Source organism: Lissotriton helveticus, chromosome 3_1 (assembly GCF_964261635.1).
Source record: "Lissotriton helveticus chromosome 3_1, aLisHel1.1, whole genome shotgun sequence".
Classification (NCBI taxonomy): Eukaryota; Metazoa; Chordata; class Amphibia; order Caudata; family Salamandridae; genus Lissotriton; species Lissotriton helveticus.
This window is the reverse complement of record NC_136061.1, coordinates 799,736,156-799,759,383: the sequence shown is the minus strand read 5'-3', so window position 1 is coordinate 799,759,383 and position 23,228 is coordinate 799,736,156. Positions and strand designations below refer to the sequence as shown.

Sequence of the window (23,228 nt, the reverse complement as noted above, 5' to 3'; positions counted from 1 at the left end):
GGAGAGCCCCACAGCTGGCACTGAGGTGCCCCCATAAAGCGGACTTCTACTGATCCATTAAGCCGGGGCCTGTCTCGACCACCTGGGGCCCTGTCTGCTCCCCGGGACCTGGGGGGGGGGGGGGGGGGTAGGACGCACTTATGGCAGGGGCCTACTGTGCCTACCCCCCTATACTGAGACATTGAGACCGGGTCGTGTCTGCCTGCAGGAGCGGAGTGGCCCGCACCTGCCAAGTTATTGAGACGCCCCTCAGCGGAGAGCATCTTGTCCCAGTGGGGGGGACAGGATAAGGGGCTCCACAGTCGCTCCGATTCCTTCATTGGAAGCCTCACAGACTACCTTACGCCTCACACTACTGTGCACACTGTGCAGACCCGAACCGCCCTGAGACACCGGCACGTTGAAGGGCACTTATCAGCCCGCAACGACTCACTCTAGAGGGGGCAGGGATGCCCTGGTGGCGACCCCCAAAGACAACTCAGTTGTGGCAATGTGGGGCAAGGCGGGCGCGTCTGCCACCGCCCGGGGGGGGGGGGTGTTTGGGGGGGGGGGGGCACTCGTCGCCGGTAATGCAAGCGATCACGGCCTCATTTATGCCCGACCTAAAAACTGAAATTGGTTCTCTCCGCTCTGAAGTGCACTCATGCGTCGGAGAACTTAGAAGAGAAGTACCTGACCTGGGCAAGCGGGTGGATGGGCTGGAAAGAACGGTTGACGCCCGTACGGAGGACCAGGAGCAAATCTGGCAACGCCTGGCCACCTTGGAGGAGCAGCACATCGAACTGCAACTTAAGCAGGAGGACCTGGAGAATTGGAGCCGCCGGAACAACCTCCGAATCCTGGGGGTTCCACGTGGAGCAGAGGGGAAGGTCATCATGACATATGTGGCGCAGCTCCTACATGAGGTGTGTGGAGAGGACGATGCTTCTCCGCCGACCCTGCACTGGGCCTATCGAGTGTCAGGCCCCGCGGGAAGGCCGGGAGTTCTTCTGGACATCTTCACTAAAGTCCACTTCTTCACAGAAAAAGAGGCCATCCTCAAGGTAACGCGACCTAAGCAGGACCTCGCACCACAAGATCCAGATTTTCCAGGACCTGGCACCCAACACCCTGAGAAGACGACATACCTTCAAGCCGGTAACGGACAAGCTGCGGAGCATGGACATCTCTTATCAATGGGGCCACCCATTCGCCCTCATCTTTGAGTGGGAATCCAAGCGCAGGGTGATGCGGTCCTACAGAGAGGCAGCTCAACTACTCTGGCTCCCGTCCTTGCCGTCTGCCAGCCCCTCCCGGCCCCCGCCTTCGGTGCGGGTCCCTGCCAAACCGACATGGTCCACTGTGCGTCGCCATCGACGCTCACCACCCCTCGATGAGCACTCATCATCACAGGCCAAACAGGACATTATAGAACACATCAGGTCCCTAGAAGGAGACTCGGCGGGGTCTGCTCAGCATTTGCAAACCCCTTGAAAGCCGTCTCACGCTTCGATGCTGAACACTGTGGCCTTCCCCAGGAACCACCCCACCCTCACTGGGCTGGAGGATCGCATAAACGATCCAGACAAAGCTTCAACCACCCGGTTGCAACAAAGGCGGTGCCGGAGCTCCTCACCCGGATGAATCTGAACACGGCTGCAGGCCTACCCCCAACTGTTCTTGTGAGAGTGACATCTCTGGGACTCTCCAACCTTGTGGTGTAGGCTATCCCGTCCCTGGAACAGGACATTGAGACCCCGTTGGCCATTGTTGTTGTTTTTTTCCCCCATCTTCTCTCCGCTCTCTATCTGCTCTAGCTTTTCTATTCTACCTTTTCTGGTCTCCTAGGTGTGGCGGGCGGGTGGCCCTGCTGCTGCGGCGCGTCCTCTTGGCTGGATTTGATAGGCCCTCTAGTGCCTTTACCCCTACTCGGAGCTCGCTTCTACAGTGGGGGAAAAGACCAATTTGGGATCAGTCATGACTGGGACTCTCCCTAGCCCCTTGAAAATGTTATCGCTTAATGTTAAGGGCCTCTACTCTCCTAATAAGCGGTGGCAGACGTGGGTCTACCTTCTCCAGCACAACCCAGATATAATATTCCTCCAGGAAACCCACTTCTTAAAGGTTGACGTGTCGCGCATGGCGCATCCTAAATACCCCCTTCAGTTCTGGGCCACAGCAGACAGCAAAACAGCGGGAGTGGCGATTTTGTGCAGAAGTGGCATTAGGCGGGGAGGCTAAGCCCTTTCGGAGCTCCGATGGACGCTCCATCAGAGCGAGTGTTGGGATTGGGAGACGCCTATACACATTGTGCAATGTGTTCGCACCAACCCAGATGCAGGACAACTACCTCCAGACGCTCCTGCGGGAGCATGTGCCGCAGGACGATCCCTCAATGATCCTGGGGGGGAAGATTTTAAATTGGTATGGGATTCTAGAGTAGATCGCAGTGAGGCCTCCTTGAATGGGGCGAGGGGCCATGTCTTTGAATCTTCGGAAGCAGATTACAGACATTGGCCTGCTGGACACATGGCGGTACCACTCACCGGAGGTGCGGGATTACTCGTATTATTCCCACATACACCGTTCGTACTCGCGTATAGACTGTATTATTCCCACGTACACCGTTCGTACTCGCGTATCGACTATCTATTTGTATCTCATGCCCTGATACGGGACACGCTGACAGCATCTATGTCTGCTATTTCCCGCTCAGACCATGCCCATGCTGAGCTACTCCTGAAGGACCCGACCGCCTGCCCCACCCGCGCACCACGGTGGCGCTTGCCGCCGAGTGTCCTCCGAGACCCGGCGGATGTGGAAAGCATACGAGCTGCCATGCACTCTTACTTTGCAAGTAATGACATCCAGGAGATGCCCTTTCCTGTGGTGTGGGATGCATTCAAGGCCACGATCCGTGGGCACATCACCTCCCTTTCAATTGCGCGGGCGCGTGAGGCTCGACTCCTTGAGGACAACCTCACCAAGGATATAAAGTTAGCAGAAAAACAGGTCCAGGGGCAGCCCTCACTGGCATCTTGATGGCGGCTCACGAACCTCCGGGGGCAACTCCGCATTTTGCGTACTAATAAGGCGGAAGGCTCCCTATTAGCGTTAAAACAGAGGTACTTCGAAGGGGGAGATAAGGTGGGCAGGCTGCTAGCGAGACGTCTGAGAGCGCGTGAGGCAAAGACCCATACAGCCAATATAAAGCTGCTGGATGGAACAGGAGCCACCACGGAAGGGGCCAAACGTGAGGCTTTTAGGGCCTATTGCGAAGCCCTCTATACGGTGGAGGCACCGTCGCAGGATCTTATAGCAGATGTGCTGAACCGATGCACCTTGACTCCGATACAACCCTATCATGCCAGTTCCCTGGAAGGTCCTCTCACTGCAGAGGAGCCAACAGCAACTCTAAAGGATCTCCCTCTTGGGAAGACGCCGGGCCCAGACGGCCTGCCCCTGTCCTTCTATCGCATGTTTCAAGCACAACTCCGGCCTTATCTCTTACGGTTGTACAATTCCTTCTCCGACATGGACGGACCAAAGCACTCCATGGGCATGGCAAAGATAGCACTTATCCCCAAGCTGGGAAAGGATCCCACGCTTTGAGCTTCCTACAGACCCATAGCCCTGTTAAATACAGACCTGAAAATATATACCAAAATACTTGCGATATGACTAGACCCCCACCTGCCTTGTCTTGTGGAGCTGGACCAAGTTGGCTTCATTCGTACCCGCCAGCGGGCGGATAATGTGTGCAGAATTGCATATTTGGTGGGGAAAGCGCACCACTGGAACATACAAGCCTGTCTCCTGTCGCTTGATGAGGAGAAGGCATTTGACCGGGTGGATTGGGCTTTCCTCCGGGCGGTGCTGCCAAGAGTCGGACTAGGCCAGAATATGATATTTTTGATCATGGCCCCGTATATCGCTCTGCAGGCGAGGATCAGGGTAAATGGGAAACTTACAGAACCCTTCTCTATACACAGGGGTACACGGCAGGGCTGCCCCTTGTCGCCCCTGCTGTTCGCCCTTGTGGTGGAGCCTCTAGCAGAGCCGATCAGACAGACGCCGGACATACATGGCATCTCTCTCGGGGGCCGTCAGAACAAGGTGGCGCTCTTTGCTGACGACCTCATCCTCATACTGTCACAACCCAAGTGTCTCTCCCAGCGCTTCACTCCTTGCTGCAGACTTTTGAGCAGGCCTTGGGTCTCAAAATCAATCATGGTAAATCCTGGGCCCTCAACCTTACAATCCCACAGGAGGAGATACCAATTTTGGAGAAGCTTGCCCCATACCAATGGACTACCGACCACATCTGGTACCTAGGATTACAGCCGACGCCCACCTTAGATATGTGGACCCAGGCGAACTGGCGAGAATGTAAGGGGGCGGTCCTATAGGAACTGAGGGGGTGGAAACCCTTGACAATGTCATGGCTGGGCAGAATTAATGCCATCAAGAGGTCGATCATCCCCAAAATTTTATATTTATTCCAATGCCTTCCCATTCCTATTCCGCAGCATCAGATACAGGACCTCCAGCGCGAACCACTTTTATCTGGGGCAGACACAGGCTATGTTTTTCGCACAAGATCCTCATGAAACCGCGGGACAGAGGGGGATAGGCCTGTCCCAACCTCATGGATTACTACTGGGCCTCCCATCTCCGCTTCGTGGCGGAATGGTCAACAACTGAGAGCGAGAAAGTCTGGCTGCATATGGACAGAGTGGTAACTGGGCGTACCATTTGGGATCTCACATGGCTCCACCGAGCGGCACGCTCTGGAAGTGCCTACAGAGCGGTGCCCACTAAAACGGTCCTGGATATCTGGGACAAGGTGGCTGTGAGCAGAGGTCTCCCGACATTCCCCTCCCTGCACACTCCCATTGAGGTAAGTCCGTTATTCCCTCCGGCCTATCGCACACAAGCCTTTGCTAAATGGGCGCAAGGGGGATGCAGAGTGATTGGCGATTTATATGAGGGGGGTACGCTCAAGTCATTTGCCCAGTGCAGGGAAGAATTTCGTCTCCCAGTGGAGAAGGGAATGCAGTAGGTGCAACTGCAGCACTGGGTTTTCTCGTGGGAGATACAGCAGGCGACTACCCGCCCATTCATCACCTTTGAGCGGCTGGTCCGCTCCTTTGATGAATCAAAGGGCCTCAAATCTCGGATTTACCAGATCCTACAACACCCCCGGGAAACGCCTTCCCATCCATACCAACGTCAATGGCAGTTGACGTCTACTGCGGAAATCAGGCCCTCGCAGTGGAACCGCCTATGGCAAGATATTTCCAAGGTATATCGCAGTATCCCGCAGCGAGAAAATGCATTTAAATCGTGACGCAATGGTACTATACGCCCGCGTGTTTGCACAAGATGTTTCCTGCCTCGTCTCCCTTGTGCTGGAGGTGTTTGGCTGCAACTGGCGATTTCATACACATTTGGTCAGCCTGCCCATCCCTGGCCCTGTTCTGGAAGGAGGTCCTGAGCCACATTAACAGGGTGTTGGGGTTGCCACTGCCAGAAGCCACAAGCACGATCCTTTTGGGTGTCAAACCTGCCAGCCTGAAGGTGCTCACTCGCAATGATTGGATTTTAGCACGTCACATGCTTGGGCCTGCTAACCAGCTCATAGCATTATACTGGAAGAAAGCAGAGACTCCTCCAATCTCTGCTTGGTATGTGCGCTTATGGCATGTCAGAACTATGGAACTCTTTACAGCGCGGCTGCAAACGTGTGACACTCGCTTTAAGGCTGTATGGCAACCTCTGATTAAATACCTCTGTGCGATAGAGCATGCGCGCTATATGCCCGCCAAGCTTAGGACGCTGAGACTCTTTGAAGATGCTATACTTCCACCTGATCCTGGCATATTGCTCCTGTTAGATCTGGGGGTCTCTAGTTGGCAGAGGTAGGTACCACTGTCCAAATAGGGACCCTTGCTTCTAGTCAGGACAAGGAGATAACTCTCTGAGATAACCCCTGCTCGCCCTCTAGGTAGCTTGGCCTGAGCAGTCTAGGCTAATCAGAGGCAATGCGTAAAGTATTTGTACCAACACTCACAGTAACACAGTGAAAAACACCACAAACTGATTCCACAACAGTTTAGAAAAATAAAGGTATTTAATCTAAAACTACACAAGACCAAAACGATAAAAATCCAACATACACAGTTCAAATATGGTTTCAAAAAGAGTTCTTAAGGTTGCGTTAAAATTCTTCAAGTTGCGGTAAAATAAACCACAGATGCGTGAAAAGTTCACAGTTGCGTCATGTTTACTCACAGTACCTTTTAGTTGCAACAAAGTTCCAAAAGCAGAAGCTGGTGCGGTGGAAAACAAGCGATGCGTGGCTCCTGAGACCCTGGGGAGGCGATGCGACAGCCCCGCTGCAGCAGCGGGCGTGTTGCGACGAATCCGGTCTGTATGGGGAGGAAGGCCACTTGTATGGATTCCGGTGCGTAGGTTCCGTAGGAAGTCTGTTCTCGCAAAGGCACGATGCGACGATCTCGTAGGGGCTGCGACGATCTCCGGGGCGACGATGCGCGGTCCAGCGGGGATCCTCTCTCTCGCAGCTCCTCGATGCCTTGATTCTGCGACGACACTCGAAGCGACGTGATGCGACCCGCAAGCAAGCGGTGCGGCGATCTCACCCAGCGACGACAGGCTCTGCGACGATACTCGCAGCGATGTTCGATTCTCCCGCACCGGTCTGGTGCGTCCCGCAAACGGAGGATGCGACGGCTCTGGCAGCGGCGTCAGGCGCTGCGACGATCTCGACCTCCGTAGCGGCGGGAAACTTCTCGCACTGTCGGGGATGCGCTCCGCAAGCGAGCGATGCAACACTTTTCAAGTTCAAAAAGTCACTCAAGCTTGGTTTCAAGCTTCCCAGCTCAGGTACAACTTCCAGAGGCCCCACAACTGGATCAAGCACTCTAGGAAGGACAGAACTCTCTCAGCAGAGTTCAGGGAAGCTGGGGGTGAAGTCCTTTTGTTCCTGGGACTTCAAAAACAGGGAGCCAGCTCTTCTCAGGCCCTTGGAGATTCCTTCAAGACAGGGGACACAGCTCAACAGCAAAGTCCTTCCCCTCTCCTTGGCAGCAAAGCAACAGGTCAGTCCAGCAGAGCAACAGCAGGACAATCTTCCTTCTTCAGTTTCAGCTTTCTCCTTGGCAGAGGTTCCTTCTTGATTTCCAGGATGATCTAATTTTCTGTTGTCAGGGGTCCTGTACTTATACCCCTAAAGTCTTTGTTCTCTTGGTGCATGTGGGCCCTGTGCCCGGTCTGAACCAGTTCTGGGTGGATCCTGAGTACTTTGTTTTGCTGGCTGCATCTTTCCTTTCAGAGTGAGGGGCAGGGTCCTCAGCCGCCCAGCAGGGGGGTGGAGCCAGCATTGTGGAAGGCAGGCACAGCCCTATTCAGCCCAGGTGCTAACTCCTCCCACCACTCCAGTTACAACTGCAGTCATTCAGCCTAGTGCTGACTCATCCATCCTGCTGGGGAACTCCCCAGCCCCTGTCACTCACAAACCAGACAGTCAATACACAAACAGGCCCAGGCACACAGAAGGGTCAGACAAGAGAACAGCCACTTTCTAAAAGTGCTGTTCTCAAACACAGGATTTAAAAACAACCTTTCCTAAAAGATGTGTTATTAAATTCTGAGTTCAGGGATACTAGATACTTATGTCCTATCTTGTTCCTATGGGAAGAAATGCTGTTAACCACTGTAGCCAGCATCCCCCATGTTAACCTATGGAGCAAGATAGCCTTACAATAGTGAAAAACGAAAATGGCTGTAATTCACTACCAGAACATGTTACCTGCACCAGTACATGCTCAACCTTTCACATACACGGCACCCTGCCCAGGGGGGTACCTTGGGCCTTCCATAGGGGTGACTGATGTGCACGAAAAGGGAAGGGTTAGGCCTGGTCAGTGGGGACACTGACCAGGAGGACATGGCAGTTCTAAACTGCCCATAGGCACTGCAGTGGCAGGCCTGAGACACCATTTTAGAGCTACTCCTGTGGGTGGCACAATCAGTGCTGCAGGCCCACTAGTAGCATTTGTCATCACCAGCCCTGGCACACCCAGTGCACTTTACTAGGGACTTCATGGTGATACAAATATGCCAAACATGTATATTCAATCAGAATAACAATTTACACAGGGAGCACTTGCACTCTGGCACTGATCAGCAGTGGCAGAGTGTCCAAAGCATCTAAACCAGCAAAAACGAAATCCAGCACAGCATCAAAAATACAGGAGGTAGAGGCAAAAAGATAGGGGGAAACCACGCCAAAGATGCCAGGTCTAACAGCTCCCCTAACCAGATTATATGGATGTGTAACCTCCCCCTATGGGCAATAGGCACTCCAATAGGATGCACCACTATATTCTTCCTCCCTGCCTGCACACACCACTCTTACTCTTACTGTAACTTACCGGTCTTCACTCCTATTCGCTCTTCCTTTGCGGTCTCTGTCTTTATTGGTCTTCCTTAGGCCTCTTGCCCGTGATCTTCAGTTACAGTTCTTCAAGAGGTCTTGTACAATCACGCATCTAGTCGAGTTAGCGTTATATAATGTGCCACTCGGCCGGCCCCATAGGGGTTGTAGGCGACATGCTATGTTCATATTAGGCCCTTGTATTGCCTCACTATGTGTCCAGAGAAATGCCTGCAAATGCGGCTGGCCCTATATAGGGTTGCAGGCTTAACGCTGTGTACGTCCAGACCTGTACTCTGTTCTCTTTCTCATAAGTTGAAAATAAAACAGAATTTAAAAAAAAAAAGTCAGGGCAATTTATTTTTACACAAATTTCCTTGATACAGGGCTAGGATGATGAAACTGCTGACATTTTATTTTGTTCCATATTCTTCTAAGTATTACAAATTGTGAAAACATTCTCAATGGTGGTATGGAACAATACTATCCCTGCACACTGAACCAGTTAAGATGGCCGCAGGGAAGGAGCTGCTGGGATGAACTCAGAGCCGGGATCACAAAAGTGCAAATCCCTTATGGATCGTTCACAGCAGCCCCACCCTGACGACATGAAGTTTCCTTACCTGCACATCACGAAGATCCGGGCGGAAAAGCGGAGAAGATTCATCCAGCGAGGATACGGGAGCAGTACCGGGAGCGCACTCGGGAGAGGAAGTGCACCCTGGTGAGCCCGGGAAGGAATCATCATCAGGAGTAACAACGACCCTGAGGATAGAGAGCAAGGAACCCGGATGCTCCGTGGCAGCTGGAAACCCTCGGGACGCTCCGTGACAGCTGGAAACCCTTGAGACGCCCCGCGACGGCATATGAGCTCCGGGACAGAGGTGAGAGTCCCCAGTGCCTGCCCTTACAATGGCTGCCTCATCCCCATCATGAAAAAAGCAGAGGCTCGCGTCACAGATCCGAGCGGCTTTTGTGCTCAGTAACTAGCTGCCACCGCTCAGCAGCCTGAGGCATATGGGCCCGGTACACCTTCATCACAGACCCGCTTAAACTAGGTTGAATAACGAGCCAGAAAAAGTCAATATTAGACGTCTGTCCTCAAAATGGCCGCCAGATTAGACATCGAATGCAAGCCAATACCAACTCAGCCCCTTAACGCTTAAAGCAATCTCAGAAGGAAATAAATCAAAAAGGGCACAAATAAACAATCAACTAGCAAGAAACAGAATCTTGACAAAGCAATCAACATCTAGCAATTTCAGAGTCATGAGCAACAATTGAAACTGAACTGCCTTTTTTTTTTTCTTTGCCCAACATAGCCAGCAAAAAAAAAGTCAACAAATGGAGGAGTCTTGACCAACAACTGAGGCTGAATTGATCTCTAGCAGCTAAGACAACAATAAAAGAAAAAAACCAACAAAAAAAAACTAGTCAACAAAGATTATCAAAAGAGACCAAATCTTTTGAACTACGGCAGAGAAAAGGTCTTGATGTATTGAGCTCAAGACGCCTGTCCCCAAAATTGGCCGCCAAAAGAGATAGTGAAACCAGTCAAGCACCAGCACAATCCCCAATGCCACAAGTCGATTAATCCGCCAATAATACCACACAGAACACTCATTTTCTGCAACTAATCCACCGCCCAATCCCAGGTCCAGAGGAGCCCCTCCCAACTCGCCCCCTACCTTACTACTCCCCCCCTCCCCCAAGGTAGAGATCCCTCCACGAGTGACAATCCCACTACCCTCCTCCTCACACCCCCACCGCCTGCCCAGAATTCACTGTGCACGCTCCAACAACATCCCGCCACATCACCCTCTGGAGTAAACCCGACCCCCTCGCTATACAGAAAAATGCCACAGAATTCACATCCTGCTGCCACCCCAAACTCCCTGATTCCCCATGGGCCGAACTCCTTCGCAATCGCTTTCCCACCTAAACTCTCGAGCAAAGCGAAGAAACTCTTCAAACATAGACTCCTCAGACAACATCCCGAGGCTCTATTCGCAGACACCTATCACTGCCTCTCCAGAGGGCATATCAAAATGGACCTCATCTTTCACACAGACAGACCAGACTTCTGGCACTCCACTCTCAACACACATCTAAACATTTTCAAAACCACCACCACCCCCCTCAGCCGCAAATGAACGACCTCCCTCCCGAATTTCCAGTTAAAGTGCGGCTATATCTCCAGAACCATCTTCACAAACGGCACAGTCCTAATACAGGCCAAAAACGCGCACCTGGAGAGCTTTGACTCTCTTCCCCGCGCTAAAAAAAAGCCTCTTTGTCCACTCTAGGTTTAGGATCTACCTCAGCCTACCACTCAGAGAGACTCCCACGACAGGAGACTCGTCGGACCCATCTCTCATCTGCCCCGATATCCTTCCTGCTATCAACCTGAGGCCTCCACCGCAACTCCATCCCTCCTTTCCCCATCCACTCCCCAACTATCAGACAACCGTCTCCCCGAGGCCCCCATCGTAACTCTATCCCTCCCTTCACCGCTTACCCCCCGACAACCAGCCAACACGTTCACTCAGGCCCCTGCTCACCGCCTCTCTTTACTCCCAGGATGGAACATCACCCTCCAGCACAGCCCTATCACAGCCCTCTGCCCCCGCGCCACTCGGGATCCGTCACCTGCCCTGAGGCACCATTCCCGACTATCAGACAGCCTGACCATCCATGCCCTTCCGCCCCACCTCTCTTAACTCCCTGGTGGGAACACCACCTTCCAACCCAGCCCACTCAGAGCCCTCCGTCCCCTCGTCACTCGGGACTCGCCTCCTGCCTTGAGGCATCACTCCCTAAACCCTTGAACCCCACTAAAAACTATCAAGTTAGCTCTCTCCACAAGAATCATCATGATCAGGACCCTCATCCCTCCTCAAACTACCAGCAAGTCAGGGACTCATCCCCCTCCATTAAGTACTATGCGACCCCTGACACCCTTTCACAACCCATGATCCCTCCTCCATCACCCAAGACCAATCTTGCTACAGGCACCCATCCTCCCTCCATAGACTACACGACGCAACGGCTCTCCCTACTAGAAACACAGTTGGAAATCCTGATTCGAGGCATGAATGAAACTCTATCCATCCTTTCCCTGACCCGAAAGTTCTCCCAGCCACCTTTAGAGCTAACTAGTCTCAACCAACCCAGCCTAGATAAGTTAATACCCTCTACCGAACCTCACGTTCCCCCCAGACCTAAACCCGGGTCCCCCAATAAAGGGAAGAGTTGCTCCTCACTTTCCCCGCAGGAAATATTACTCACAGCTCCACCCTACGACCCCCCGTTGAATTCCTCCCATAAATCCACGATCCAGGTAATCACCGGATTCAGAAGCAAGCATCCCCCTTCGAGAGCCCCAAGACCCCCTTCCCACCTTGCCCTCCTCCCAAAAGGTCAACTGAACGAATTCGTAGAACAACCCCCATCTACTGCTTGCTCTTATACTGCAGATCAGCCTCGAAGCATACTTCTGAATTATTGGAATCAATACTCTCAAATGACAGACATAGCATTCATAACAGAAACCTGGCTCAACAACCTCCCCTACCGTAACATGGATATGCTAGAACCTCCTGGATTCACGATGATCAACAAAGACAGGCAAGGGAATAGCGGCGGGGGCATGGCAATCATACACAAGAACAACATCTCCATCACAGAAATTTCCTCTTGTGTTTACAGCTCCTTTGAATGCCTCTCTGTCAACATCAAAACTCAGGATACCAGACCCACACTATGCCATCTTCTCTACCACCCCCCAGGCAACTCTTCTGAATTCAGGGTTCACCTCTCCGACTTAATTGACCATTGCACATTAGGCAACTCCAACAACATAATTCTGGGTGACCTCAATCTAAGGTGGAATGAAACCAAGAATCCGCTCATTCAAACCTTAAATAACCTACTTCTAGCTAACAATCTCATCCAACACTGCTCAGAAGAAACTCATCGCAGAGGAGCTATTCTTGACGCTATTATAGCCGAAAGCAAGAATATCTACATCGACCACATCCTCCCTGTTGACTGTTCTGACCATCACATAGTCATCTTTCACATCAACCAGTCGATCTTGACCAATCCAATTCCCAAGCTAGACCCCCCCAAAATGGGTCAGGAACACAGCCCAAATACCACGAGCGGACCTAGAAGAAAGAATCCGCTTGCTGCTACCCTTTTCTACTGATCACCTCTCAACCAACGACCTCACCTCTCTCTACAACGACAATATGACTCTTACCCTGGATCAAATTGCTCCCTTGAAACTAAAGAAATCTAGGAACATCCCATCCAGAACATGGTTCACCACCGACATCAACGACGAAAGAAGACAACTCAGAGCCACAGAAAGAACATGGAGGAATAACCCCTCAGCCCTCCACCGCGAACAACTCCAAGCAACACGCAAGCTATACAAAAAGCATATTAAGATCAAAAAGTCAGCTTTCTTCTGCTCGGCATTAGAGAATGCCAAAAACCGACCCAAAGAACTTTTCAATATCATAAGAAATCAAACCTCCAAACCTACACCTCCTTCAACCCAGGCATCCAAAGCTCGATGCGACAGCTTCGCAACCTTTTTCCACGATAAAATCGCCAAGATCGACCTCGCACTTGGCTTAAATCCCATCTCCTTCAGCGAGATAAAAATGTCCAAAACCCTGGTTAACGCTTCCGTGAATTCTCCAAAACAGTGGTCATCATTCATTCCCCTCCAGGAAGCAGAGATAATCAATCTAATCGCCAACTCCAAGCCCTCAACTCACGCCCTGGACCAGCTACCACCTCACCTGACCAAAGACTTGAAGCTAGTCCTAGCGCGAATATGGTGCAAGATCATCAACAGCTCATTGAGCTCTGGAATCGTACCAGACTGCCTCAAAGTAGGGCAAGTCACACCACTATTAAAGAAACCAGGGCTAGGCACTGAAGATCTTAACAATTTCAGACCTGTCTCGAACCTTCCTTTTTTGTCCAAAATCATGGAAAGATGTGTACTCCCACAGCTAACCCAACACCTAGAAAACATCAAATTACTAGATCCCTACCAATCGGGCTTCAGAAAGGGATGCAGCACGGAATCAGCAATTCTTAATGGCATAGACGACCTACTCATGTCACTCGACTCGGATCAATGCTGCCTTTTAATCCTCCTAGACTTATCTGCATTCGATACAGTAAACCACAACCTGCTCTTAAGAGTTCTTCAAGAAAGGGCTGGTCTGCAAGAGAAGGTCCTTCACTGGTTCTCTTCCTTTCTTCACAACCATTCACAAAAAATAAAAATAAAAAACTTCGAATCCGACCTTCACCGTGTCATCAGAGGTGTTCCACAAGGGTCTGTACTCTCCCCCCAGCTCTTCAACATATACATTGAACCCCTCACTTCTCTACTCAGAAAATCCAGCATCCCCTTTCATCTATATGCTGATGACACGCAGCTATATCAGGAAACAACCTCAATTGATGACATCCAGAGACTAAACAACACGCTCAAAGAGGTCCAACACTGGCTCACAACCAATCACCTGAAACTGAATCAAGAAAAAACAGAAATATTACTCATCTCGAACAAAGATGATAACCCACAAATCGAAGAATGGCTCAAAGCCATCAATGCCCTCAATGATAACCTCTCCTTGGCAGACTCGGTGAAATCTCTAGGGATCACCCTAAACCCAAAACTGGACATGAAGAAACACATTGCAAGATCCGCAAAAAGTGCCTTTCTCAATCTAAACATTTCTATACAAAATAAAACCCTTCCTCCCACCTAAGGACCTCCAACAAGCCACCCAAGCATTGGTCCTCTCCAGAATAGACTACGGGATTGCTACCTTGACAGGGACAGCAAAAACCCACCTTGCCCCCTTGAAGACTACACTCAATGCAGCAGCAAGAATGGTCACCGGAACTAAGAAGTTCGAGCACATCTCTCCAGCCCTCGGAGATCTCAGATGGCTCCCAGTGGAGTTACGAGCCAGCTTTAGAACAGCCTGCCTCACGCACAAAGCTCTGCATACAGGTAAACCAGAATATCTGGCCGCCAAGCTCAAAAGGGCAGGCCAGGCCAGAAATCTCAGGAGCTCCAGCTCTCTTCTGCTCATCCCGCCAAAAACTCGCAAACATAGAACCACTGCCAAATAGTTTACTGGAAACGCACCTAAAATGTGGAACTCCATCCCACCCCACATCAGAACAATCCCCTTGTTTCCAAAATCAAGAGCCTACTCAAAGCCCTCTTCCTCGGCCGCTCTCGAGGGAACTGACAGTCCCTGGTTAGGCACCCAACCAACACTACATCTTTACTAATACCCGAAACTGACAACATGGTCGCAGCTCAAGAAATCCGTTCGTGTATAATCATTCTGATTACCGATTACCTACGTTTACTATCAGATCCTTCCTTCTGATGCAGTTCGAGAAATCCATGGGTGTATAAACTTATTGTCTATCAGACTATCAGTTCCTATCTTCTGACACAGCTCAAGAAACCATTTTATGTATAAACTTTTCTATTACAGACTATGGATGGATGAACTTGTGACCAAATGCCAGTCCCTCGCCCCCTTAACCTTTATGTTCCCCCAATCTCCTGTACCACATGTCTGGTCAGTATTGTATATGCTGTGAAGCACTCCGATACCCTATGGTCTAGCTAGCGCTATATAAAACTACTAAAATAAAATAAATAAAACATTCACAAGGAGGAGTGATAATGTGCTATGCTCAGAAATTCCAAGGATTAAGTGGTTTGTATTATTTTCTTGCCATTTTTAACAGGTGCCTCGTGAGTTCAAGGATATGGTTCACACCCTGTGAGACAAGGCACACTATTAGTTTGGGTACACATAGTATATCATACTTATATAAGACTAAAGTGGATTCCTTTAGTAGGAGTCTATATTAATTAATGTCCTGCTTTTTTTATTACAGCTGCAATTCTTTGGAAGAGCATAAACACCTTCACAAAAATGAAGATGAGGAATCTATGTCTATACCTAACCTGGAACTTAGAAAGATGGATTTTCTTTACAGGTACCCTAGATTTTACAGAAGCTAGATTAGCAGCATGGTGGTGTGTTCATGGTAATAGAGATTGGTGTTCTTTGTGTTACAGGTCTCCTTCCCCACGGTTACATTCCCTCGCTTGATCACCTTCAACTTCTATGCTATCACAGAAATCATAATTAAGGATATCAAGAAGTATGGCACACCTGAAGCCATGTTGATTGAAACAAACTGGTAAAACCTAAAACATTTCATTTAGAAAGGAACAAAATGAGGGGGTTCAGTTTGTCATAGAAATTATGGTTAGTGCTGTGTGAAAAGAATTTAGGACACATTAAGGAAATTCGCAAATATCTTTTTTTCTATTTTATTAAAACATTCTGACAGGCAGACTGAAACGTACACTTTCAACACCAGCAGCAGACTGCCAGTTATGTCCCGTGTGATCAGCAGCTTCACTACAGTGTTATAATGAGCAACTAGAGTGTTAACATTTTGAATTTATTACAAAAGTGTGGCACATCTGAACACCATCTTGATAGAATAGAGGTAGAAAACAAAGCATTTTCTATTGAGGATATTGCAGTAAACGAGGAAATTATGGGGCTTCGTAACAAATACGTCTCCTAAAATGGCCACCAGAGAATAAAAGAGCGCAAATGTAACACAAATATCGCACACGGCTAGCCCTTTGACAGAAGTGTGCAAAACACTTAATTTCCCTGCTTTTTTGCAGTTTAATATAGAACAGACTTAACCCGAAGATATAGGAGTGCTTTTGATGAGCATCCGTTACATTACACAAGGACATTAATTTTGGTTTCAGGCATGGGAGATTAAATGATTCGTCCTGAATCAAAGGATGTTGAAATGACGCCGAAACTGGAACCAGTTCCCTAGGTGCAAAGTCTCCAGCTCTGGCTATAACGCCACACCCTAACCTTTAAGTGTAACATATAATCAAGTGATCAAGTGGAAAAAAAAGCAAATTATTTTAAAGTACTGTCGCTATTTGAGAATTTGGAAAAAATGCCCTCAATTTAGTTGCTTAGAGCATTCACCATAATTTCTATGGGAATAAGAACCTTTCATGGAGGAGGGTGCAGAGGCAACAAGCTGACCACGTTGTGGAGCAGGAGGGGCAGAGGCAGCACAAAGGACCATGGGGGGCAGGGAAAAGGGGAGGGGCAACAAACCAGCCATGCAGTACAAGCAAGAGAGGCTGTGGCAGTATAAAAGACCATTGAAGGCAGAAGGAAGAGGCAGGGGTAGTACAACCATACATGCCAACAGACCAGATTAAGGCAGGACTGACCATGTCATGATTGATGTAAAATGTGAGGTCATAAGCAGTGCATTGCAGGGGCGTAAGTTATAGTTAGCTCAGCTGAATGTTACTGGTTTTGCATGAGTGAAATCTGCAACCTCCTTGAACGTCCCTGTAACCTTTGTTTTTTTTCCAGTGAAAATATATATATTATCAAACCCAAGAGCTGGTGACCCCTGTTGTGCCGCAAATTGAAGGGCATTTCGGTTTTAGAGCAGAGTAAGCACTCTCCGCAATAATGCTTCATCACCTCCTTGCAAGCCGTATCCAAGGATTGACAACACAAAAGGTTGCTGCTCAGTTAGTTATTTATTTTAACCTCGTGTGCGGATGACGAGCTCAGCTCGTCATGACCTCTGCGGAACACCCACACGGGGATAATTACCCCGCTGTGCTGGGCGTTCCATTGAGCGGGCGTGGCCATGACAAGCTCAGCTCGTCATCAGCACACGGCCACCGTGCTGCATGACGAGCCGAGCTCATCATCAGCACAGTGGCGCCGCGGGGGAATTTGCCCCGTGGCGATGGGGTTAAAGTGCTCTTGTGCTGCCACATTTCAGCTGCCCTGCAGCCTTGATCACAAACCAAGGAAAATATTGTTTATGTAGTTATAAGTGCACACACATTACATCATCAGAAACAGAGAAGCCAGACTTCAATATGTATTGCCATTACGGTTTTCTCCCCGTTTTTGTGTGTAAATGGTAGACGCCCATGTTAAATGTATAATTGATGCAATATTCCTCATGTAATTCCCATCTAAAAGCAATATTGCACAATAAAATGAAATAAAACAAAATAAAGAGCTGTATTCCAATCACAAATAATGCCAAGGTGGGCACTTTACGTATTGAGCAAATAGACTAAACAGTGCCTTTTACGTTTTACTACGCTGTAATTAAGCCAAGAGGGCATACCTAAAAGTCACACAAACGTATTTAATACTCTACACCAATACATCATCTTCTATCCGCTTAATACATAAGATTTAACTTTATTTTTACTTAACTGGCCTGATTAAAGTGACTAGTGCAAACCAAAGTGCTTAGTACTAAATTTAAAATCAGGTTAAAAACCTTTGTAATTGCCTCTCCTTAGTTAAAAGAAAATCTATTGGCAGGTTTACAGGTGGGTATCGGATCTTCTTCAATGTTGAATCCCTAAAGGATCTTGGAGTTCAGCTCTATATTATATCAGGATTCCAAAAGCCTCTGACTAATCTCCTGGTTACTTCCTCTGTCTTTTCGGTACAGTGTCAACTACAAAATACTGCAATCCTCTTACTTCACACGTGCTTTTTCACAAAAATGGGCAACCACTGGTTATGTTCTAGCTCCATTTCTTAATGTCCTTATATGCTGTAAAATTCTCTTTATGTACGGGTAGCGTCGTACTTCTTACGTACATATGTTTACAATGGCAGCGTAAAATATACACGCATATTCAGTGTTACATAGGTAAAAAACTTTTATTTTCTTGAGTTGGGGTGATTCATGTTTTACACAAAGACTGACCGAAGTGAATAAACAAAGTCAGGAAGACATACAAATGGAACAAAATAGCGAATTGAGCTCCGGAGTAGACACAGATGTTGAAGAAGGAGATATTGGAGGGCAAACAACATATGTTCTATCTGTTTTAGATGAGCTGCAATTTTTTTACGTCTGGACAGGTGTTTCAACTTACGTAAATACGAATATATAAAACACACACACGCAAACACACAAAAATAAAATGAAGTTTACTGGGGCGTTATAGTTAGGAAATAGAACTTTTAAAAACCTTAGAAATTCACTGAAAAACCCAAAGTTGACAGGGACTTTTAGTTAGGCTGAGATTTCATTTGTATTAAACCAACGAAATCTAGCAGTTATTGTTACCTGAGCAAACTATAATTTACAACCCCAAAATGACCTCAAAAATTACATCACTCATGACATGGTCAGTGACATCACTAATGACATCATCCACAGAACCACTCACACACCCATAGAGACTATTACACGCCCAGTGATAGACCCACACTACCACTTAGATACCTATTCACAGACCCATAATAGTACTCATATACCCACTCACTCCTCCAAAAAAGCAGTCACCCACCCACTCACTCGTACAGCGACTCACACAACCCTTCACTCACCCATAAAGCCACTCAAACTAGCAGTCACTGACCCATACAGCCACTCACATAGCCACACTCACCCATACAGCTTAATTTTGCCGTGGGTCCACTTAACCCCCCACCCCGGTAAAGGTCCCTGTGGGATCCATCACCATATCTAGGGGGGTCAGGGTCCTTCCCTGCCCCTTTCTTTATTTTTTATGTTCTTTTGTGGGACTCTGCTTCAAGCAATGTCCCAAAATGGCTGCCAGCACTTTCTGGTTGAAGTGTTGGCAACAAATCAAACGTCAATAGGATCTGCAAGTCCACTGCAAGGACTCACATCCACAGATTGAAAAATATAGCTAACTTAAATATCTCCAATACAACTGAACAGATTTACACCAAATCCCAAAAAGCACGCTTTCTGGACCAACATTTAGCTTTCTGCCAAATTTGGTGTAATTCCGTTCAGCAGTTTGGGCTGTAATCGTGTAAAAATCCCCATAGACATAACATGGGGAAAATGTGTTTTGGGACCCCCTTTTTTCTCCCCTGCTTGACTGATCACCACGAAATGATCAAAACAGCAGCTAACCCAAAAAGGGAAAGTTTTGTGAACATTTGTCAAACTGCACCAACGTTCTGGTCAAAACAAAAAACACTTTTCTTATGGAAAATTTGATCCGAACGATAATGGCACACACCCCCAGTCCCCCACCCCTAATATCAATAGCGTTGGCATCACTTGAAGACTATGCAGCATATAAAAAGGACTTCCCAACACTTACCGAAGATTCCTTTTTCTCTTTTTCAACTTGTGGCTCTTCAGTAATTTTTGTCTTGTCTTTATCTATTGGCACTGCCTTAGATGTAAACAGGATACACATCACCAACAGAAAACAATATTGGCTCAGAGCAATTCTTTTGGATTGCATCTAGAATACAAAAAGAAAAGAACATTATTCTTGTGAACTGGATTACTTACTTTACAATTTCAAACAGATTGTGAAATGAACAGGAGGTTTTCCAGACAACCGTCATCAATATCCACAAGTCTTAGAAGTAACAAGAATAAGCTCAGGGTGTTGTGCAACATGGCTTAAAGTACAGGGAAAAAGAGCTATGACCTGGCCAGCTCTGACTGAGTCATTTAAACCATGTAGTGCAGCAGCCCAAACTGCTTTGAAATATGTCCAAAAAGCATTAAACAAAGCTCAATAGCACAGACATCTGCGCAAGCTATTTGGCTTGAATTATTTTTTTTGCTGCAGACAGGAGAGAGTAGGGGAGATGCAGGGGTAACCGTGTGGGGCAGCAAGAGAACAGCTATTTGCATGGGGTAAGCAACACAAGGGAGGTTTTGGGGAGGAGGAAGGGAGCAGCAGCACAACATAGAGAAAGAGGAGGGCAAGGAGGGGGGGTAAGAGCACTGATGGTGGGAGGAGAGAGGGACAGAAGACACATCACTCTTAGAGTGTGCATGTAAACTTTTGTTTTTAATTCTTGCAGGAGCATGTGACCAGTGGAAGGACACCATCAACATTCAGGAAGCGTGACTTAGCCCATGCTCCAATGCAGGGACAAAGAGTGAAACTCCAGGAGCAAGTAGAAGGCAAGCAGGAGGTGGGTGATGACCAATAAGAAGCAAGGAAACGAGAGTGATGTCCAACCCAATCAATGGTAAGTAATGGGCTAGCTTTAAGCCAGTTTTAAGTTTTTTTTTCTCCTAACAAACGATTTCACTGACAGCGCAAGCACCATCTTAGGCGAAACCTAACAATCTGAACAAACATCAGCTTATTTAATCAAAACAAACAGGTAAAGCAGGAAAAAAGATTTTTTAGAGGTTTCTGATTCATTTGGAGGTTTTGTACATAGGTAATACCATCAAAATGCTGGCCAATCACCCTTTCAGCCTCCACCAAGACTGCCACAATGCTCTTTGCTAAGGCAGAGGCAGAAGAAACTGCACCATCTAGAGCACGGTCTGCTAGAGATGGGCAGCTAGGAAAATCACAGATTTTGGCTAATGTCCAGTTATTGACCACTTGTAAATAGAGCACTAAAATGTTAGAAAGCTGCAAACAAAAACCATATATACAATATACATTCAAACAAATGCTATTTAAACCTCACTCCAATGAAGTATCAAGTGCTATAGAGAAAAACAAACTAATTAAATTGAGTAATTGACTTACAAGTATTCTGGCAAAGTGTTCAACAGTAATCCTGCTATCCTAAAAACAGGTTTGAAAAATACAGGGTACAAGTGCCACCAGACCAATGTAGTAAGCAAAAAAAGTCAAATCTTATCATTAACGAAATGTGAATTACAGCAGGATGTTAAATGGTAAAAAAAACATTACTTTTGTTAAATTAGCCTCTGTTCTCAGCCATTTTGCCTATCAGCCCCATTTTGTGTTTCTGCTGGGACTTTCATAAAGTCAGAAGTTACGTGTTCACTGAATACTCGTGTTTCAGAGTAAGCAGCCCTGCCCTGCGGCCTACGTACACATATGTATAATCTTTTTGCCCACCAACGACTTTAACCACCTTTGCCTATCTACAAAGATGACATAGGTAGGGACTTATCAGGATTCAACAGTTTAGCATTTAAGGATTATACAAAGGGGTTATGTAAGCATTATGTAACAATGACAAAGTGGTTTCAATGGGTTTCACGAGACACCGAAAAGTATAAATGCCATGTTTAAACTTGTACTTGTTAGCCCCCTCCCTTCGCCACTTGCAGTGTCTGAGTGATGAGACTTCTCTCATAAGATGTAATAAACCTGGGTTTTGTTCCACTCCAGTGTTGATCCTCATTTGTGAACCCGTAGACGAGCGGGGTCCCTGCACCAGTGAGACAGATATGATACTCACTTCTACAAGGAAGCCCACCGCAGCAGAAAGAAGCCTTATAATTGGTTACCATTATTTAAACTCCTGCTGGTGGTCAGAAGCTGAAAGCAGGGACTTCTAAATTATCTGTCAAGCAGGGGATACACATAAAAGAAAAAGAATTGCTCAGTTTCGCAAAATGGAGAATTTGAGTGGGCCCTATAAATATACTCCAAGCCTTGATAGCAACTACAAAATGCACAATTGTTGGAAATTGAGTTAATGGTGGACTGCAGCATAAGCCCTGGGAAATCAGAAACGACAATCCTAGTTAGGGTAAGGTACAAGCAAACCCCAAATTAACCTGTGCTCAACCCCCTGGTAGCTTGGCTCGGAAAAGTCATGTTTAACTTATCAGCAATGTGTAAACTACTTGTGGAACCCTACCAACACTAAAACAGTGAAAACACCACACAAAAAAGATCCCATACCAGGTTAGAAGAATAGAGCTAAATTTAATGAATAGATCAAGATCAAAAAGACAAAAATCCAATTAGTAGAACCGGAGATATTCAATTGTCAAGTTTTAGGTCAACATAGCGTCCAAAAGCACAAAGCACCCATTGTGTATATATCGTCGCAACGGACCGGGACAATGTCACAAGTTCAGGACAGCCCCTTTGGAGCACTGCCTGGCTACACAGACCCAATTAGGCCTGCTGAACAAAGTACAATCAAATCAGTGGATCTGCGTTGAAGATGTTACAGGGAGCTGAAGCGATGCATCAGTTCCAATATGCGTCGAGGCTGCTGTGCGAGGTCCTGTTGTATCGCAGTCGAGGATCCTGTTGCCGGCGCTTACGATGTGAAGTCTGGTGTTGGAGATGCGGAGCGCAGCTAGCAATGTGCCAGTTCTGAGGAGCTGTGAGGCTTCGATGCGGAGCCTGGCATGGACATCGAAACTGCCATTGGCAAGAGATGGGACGTGGATGTGCCGTGCCTTTGGGGCGATGTGGCACTTCCAGGAACTGCGGGGCTATGCGGGTCTTTGGGACAGGTCAAATCCATGCAGCACTGGCAATGCGTCAGATCTGTTCGGAGATTAAGCGCTCTGCATAGAAGATGTGTTGGCTCCACTGGCAAGCACCAAAGCCCCACTTCCAAGGGTCCAGGACTAGAATAGCACCACTTTGCAGGGTAAACTCACAGATGGCAGAGTGCAAGGTTGTGGAAAGCCTAGAAACTTCAGATCAGGCCAGCCAAGTAGCCCTTGGAGTCATTTTGGGTTCTGGATTCAAGAGATGCAAGTCCAGTCCTTTTCACCCAGGCATGAGGGCAGCAAAGCAGAACAGCAGTTCCTTCAGAGCAGCAGTCCAGCAGAGTGGCAGTCCTTTCTGGCAGAGTATCCACAGATCTAGAAGTGTATTGAAGTGGTGGTGTTTGAGCTCCTTCTTTTATACACAGTTGAGCCTTGGAAGTGG

General features: G+C 47.9%; 1 protein-coding gene across 3 annotated transcripts in view; it reads right to left on the bottom strand.

The window, feature by feature from the left end:
• NUCB2 (nucleobindin 2) overlaps positions 1–23,228 on the bottom strand; it is a 449,912-nt gene that overhangs the window by 409,850 nt on the left and 16,834 nt on the right. For all 3 annotated transcript variants that reach the window (XM_078681045.1, XM_078681047.1, XM_078681046.1), the window contains exon 2: positions 19,695–19,841. In XM_078681045.1, coding sequence (XP_078537171.1) covers positions 19,695–19,841 — 147 coding nt within the window. The remainder of the gene's footprint in view (positions 1–19,694; positions 19,842–23,228) is intronic.